The 4,408-nt window shown below is 48.0% G+C and overlaps 2 protein-coding genes across 3 annotated transcripts; one reads left to right on the top strand and one right to left on the bottom strand.

Moving 5' to 3' along the window:
• The first annotated feature begins 343 nt into the window (after positions 1–343).
• LOC103395687 (alpha-crystallin B chain) lies at positions 344–2,469 on the top strand. The gene is made up of 3 exons (XM_008333464.3): positions 344–743; positions 1,471–1,593; positions 1,657–2,469. The coding sequence occupies exons 1-3, from the start codon at positions 567–569 to the stop codon at positions 1,846–1,848; spliced, it is 492 nt and encodes a 163-aa protein (XP_008331686.1). The 5' UTR covers positions 344–566; the 3' UTR covers positions 1,849–2,469.
• Positions 2,470–3,111: 642 nt separating this feature from the next.
• On the bottom strand, positions 3,112–4,323 carry mia (MIA SH3 domain containing). 2 transcript variants are annotated; one of them, XM_017041622.2, is made up of 4 exons: positions 4,114–4,323; positions 3,866–3,999; positions 3,682–3,786; positions 3,112–3,603 (listed from the first exon to the last, which is right to left on the bottom strand). In XM_017041622.2, the coding sequence occupies exons 1-4, from the start codon at positions 4,229–4,231 to the stop codon at positions 3,580–3,582; spliced, it is 381 nt and encodes a 126-aa protein (XP_016897111.1). In that variant the 5' UTR covers positions 4,232–4,323; the 3' UTR covers positions 3,112–3,579. The 2 variants fall into 2 exon arrangements, with proteins under 2 accessions (XP_016897111.1, XP_008331688.1); XM_008333466.3 differs by having other exon boundaries at positions 3,682–3,792; positions 4,114–4,308.
• Positions 4,324–4,408: the final 85 nt, after the last annotated feature.

The following is a 4,408-nucleotide window of genomic DNA, read 5'->3' on the forward strand; positions in this document are numbered from 1 at the left end:
AACAGGTGTATTTTTTCGGTGTGAGGTCATACTGAGGTAGTTATCCTTTGAAACTGATTTCAAACAGGTGTATTTTTTGGGTGTGAGGTCATACTGAGGTAGTTATCAGGACTGTGGTCCAACGCTGGCCTAACACAAACTCATCACTTCTCATTCAGCTTCACTTCCACTCTGCTCACAGACCTAAAGCTTCTGGCACTGGAAACGCAGCACACTAATACTCTGGCAAACAAACCACAGACCTACAGCAGACAGGGGTATTTAGTGGGGCATCAGCAGTTCTCTGAGCCAATGTCAGCTTGTGACAGAGAGAAGGAAGAGACAACAGGTCTCAGTCCCAGAGATCAAACAATGAGAGCAGTGGAGGGAACAACAGAGGAGCTCATTGTTCCACAAAGATCAAGTCACCGTGCCAGTGGACATGGGAGGTTCTAGAGGGGAGGGAGGGGGACGGGGGACGTGGATGGAGACGGCACAGGTCAGAAGGTTTGGTAAGGCCTATAAATGAGCTGCAGCGACAGCTAACCAGACCTCAGATTCACTTTGACCTCTCCTGCAGTCGGACCATGGACATCCCCATCCAGTACCCCTGGTACCGCAGGGTCCTCCCACACCGACGTTCTGACCTCACCGCAGCAGAACCTCTCACGGACTGGCCTCTGATCCAGCCTTTCTCCTGGTCCCCCCCCTGGATTCGTCCATTCTCACGTTTGTTCAACTGGGTCGACATGGAGCACAGCGAGGTGAGTTCTACTGCCCCTACTGACCACCAGGTCGTCCAACCGGGGCCTGGGAACCAGAGGTTGGCCGTGGTCATATCAAGGCTTTTCTTTTATTGTTTGATGATGTGACCATCGACGGTACCTTAAACCAGGACTGAGCTGCAGACCTCCACTGTAGACCTCTGCTGTAAACCTCTGCTGTAGACCTCTGCTGTAGACCTCCATGGAGCTGTAGACCTCTGCTGTAGACCTCCACTGTAGACCTCTGCTGTAGACCTTTATTTATTTTCCAACATTTGACAAAACATTTGAAAAAAACCCCACCAGAGGGCGTCCACCTGTGGCGTGCAAACCTTACTTTGAACATCAGCGTACCTTGTCCTACATTCTAAAGCAGGCGTGGGCAAACCTGTTGACTCCTGGGCCACAATGGGTTCTAAAACTTGACACGGGGCCGGATCAGGAGCAGATACAGGGTGTGTCTGTGTGTAGTAAGACGATTGACATGTAAAAGTTATGCTAAAGTGCTAAAATGCTAAGAGGCTTTTAGCCTAGGTATCTACATGTTCCCCCTGATCATAGAGTACTACACCACCTGTAGTACTTTACATATTCTGACGATACATACACACACACACATATACCAGTGTTGACTCTTGTGTGACTGGTGCTGTTCAAATATACCAGTGTCGACTCTTGTGTGACTGGTGCTGTTCAAATAAGCCAGCTTTGCTTTGCCGTTTTCCAGATGCGCATTGAAAAGGATCGTTTTGTCGTTTACCTGGACGTAAAGCACTTCTCCCCTGACGAGCTGTCCGTCAGCGTCAGGTACAACTTCATCACGGTCCACGCCAAACACGAAGACAGAGAGGTAAACACAAACTTCTATCAACGACCAGTGTCTGGAGTTGAACTGACAACCCTCTGTTTCCAGGACGACCACGGCTTTGTGTCACGTGAGTTTCTGAGGAAGTACAGACTTCCTGCTGGCGTGTCGGGCGTGGACGTCTCCTCCAGTCTGTCGGCCGACGGTGTGTTGACCATCACCGCACCGCGATCTTCACCACGGCCGGAGCGCAGCATTCCTATAACACGTGAAGAGGGGAAATCCAAAGAGAAGAAGTAGAGCCGAGTCTGACGGCGTCTCACCACTAACAGACACAAACTGACGATGACGTCATAACACAGGACAGACCATAATAATCCCCTCAGCAGGGCTATTATCTCCACAAACACATCCATGGACCGATGAACAGAAAAACAAACAGACACTAAAATAATATTAAATAACATGAATAACATTTAAAAAATAATTTAATTAAATTTCATCAACCAGAAGAAGTTTCACTTTAGATTTAATTCAAAGTCATTTCCAGTGGCAATAAATTCTTTTTTATCCTTTTCGCGTTTTTTGCTCATTTTGTTATTTTTAAGGCAAAGAAATGACTGCTGTAATTGTTGTTTTTATGGCTTCAGCTTCTCACCAGCAGATAGCGCTCTAAGCCTACATCGTCTACACCAAGAGCCAGCTCTGCTCCCACCACTGTATCTGTCACGTCAACATAGTTTAGTTTGGGTGACGCTACAGTGCGTGATGCTCATCACAGACAGCATGAACGGTTATTCTTCAGACCGAGTGTCGATATCACCTGTGAATCGGATATCGTATCGATTGTTCTTCAAGACAACCTCAGTCTGAACTGCCATCTGACGTTAATGTCGTTGAACTGAGACGGAAGTCTAGAAATGAGCAGCAGAGCTGCAGCGTGAACATGTGTGACCTGTACTGACACCTACAGGTCAAAGTTCACACGGTGCGGTGAGATTTGTTTTGGATAAATATTCTTGTTTTTTTCATGTTCCGTTTGTCAGCGGTGTCAGAAGAAGGTGAAGACGAATGTGCAGGAGGAAGAGTCGCGGTTGTGGAACGAACTTTTTCTTTTTTGGGGCAGAGACCGGAGCGGATTATGAGCTGCTGTGGAGACGTGTCCGCGCACCTGTGTGCGCGCCTGAATGTCCGTGCACCTGTGTGCGCGCCTGAATGTCCGTGCACGTGAGTGAGTTTCTGTGAATGTACAAAACGACTGTGTCACGTGGAGAGACATGAAATAAACGCTGAAACGCCACGTTCTGCTGCGTGTTCTCTTTAGAACAGAACAGTCCAGGTTCTAGTGAACCAGAGGAATGTTGATGTATCTGTGATTAACCACGATTCATCACAATTAATTGTCACACTGTATAATATAGTAGAGCAGTTAGCACAGAGTCCTGCTGTCACACTGTAATAGTAGAGCAGTTAGCACAGAGTCCTGGGTTCGATGACGATCAAGGGATTATTATTGTTATTGATCACGATTAATTTACAGCTAAAGTGTGAAAAAGCGACACCTGCTGTGCAAAAAGATTTTTATTTTTCATGAATTATAATTTGTCATGTTCTACTGATATACAGAAATACATTGTTTTTATATGGACTGATGACGTCATCACAGTAGTAATACACTGTTAGACATACAGTAGTCTGAAGTTCCATCACTACAGTATAGTCAGCCAGTACACGGAGAGTACACGGAGAGTACACAGAGAGTACACAGAGAGTACATGGATGTACTGAAGGTGAGGGAATGAGGAGTGAAGTTAGATGTTTGGAAATACTCTAGTAGACTGCAGTTCTCCATACAAGCCTGTAGAGGGAGCCACTTGATCAGTGAATAAAATGTGTAGTGACGTCATTTCAGAGGAAGGCTAATGGTTTTTTAGACCAATGATCATATATTTGTGAAGAGGAGTCTTCAGCGCTGACCCAGAAGAACCAGAACCAGAACCAGAACCAGAACTGAGGCCGAGGTCTGGGTTCTCAGTTACAGTAGAAGTCCCATTTCTGGAAACGAGGAGAGAAGAAGAGTTTAGGAGGAGCGTGTGTGCGTGTGTGTGTGTGTCTGTGTGTGTGTGTCCGTACAGTAGTCCTAACTTCAGTGTTGGCTTCCATCAGCAGATGCGTCTCCTCCACTACACTGCTGGGGAAGTGGCCGATGCGCGCCTCCTGCTGGCCATAATAGGAGTCCTGCACCTGTGTTTGAACACCACATCACTGACACGCTCATGTTCGTGAGGAGGCTTCAGCGGAGTGGTGTTCTACTCACGCTGCCGGCCCAGAACAGGTTCCCTCTGTCCTTCAACATGGCGTAGACGTAGACCAGCTCCCCCTGTCTGATGGGGATGAACCTGCAGTCGCCGGGGTAGAAGTCCTGCACCGCACGGGCCATCAGGATGGGGTCTGGGCACACACACACACACACACACACACACACACACACACACAGGTGAAAGTTACATTTTGAGGCGAGCGTAGGTAACAGTCGTGGTGAAGATGAACCGTCACGCTACTCACAGCTGCAGTCGGAGTCGGCGCACAACTTCCTGTCGGAGAGTTTAGGCATTTGTCTTCCTGCTTCAGACGTCCACACCAAGAGCCAGCAACACACAGACAAGCACAGCCTGGAGGTCATGACGCCGACTGACCTAAACTGGACTGTTGTTGAGCAGAAACCTCCTGGTCAGCCCTCCCCCTCCACACACACACACACACACACACACACACACACACACACAGAGCTCCTCTCAAAGACCTGCAGTAGGTAAACAGGAGGAGGGTCAGTTTAGACAGACTCTGGTTTGTTTGGTCA

The sequence above is a fragment of the Cynoglossus semilaevis genome, chromosome 19 (genome assembly GCF_000523025.1).
Source record: "Cynoglossus semilaevis isolate Cse_v1.0 chromosome 19, Cse_v1.0, whole genome shotgun sequence".
Classification (NCBI taxonomy): domain Eukaryota; kingdom Metazoa; phylum Chordata; class Actinopteri; order Pleuronectiformes; family Cynoglossidae; genus Cynoglossus; species Cynoglossus semilaevis.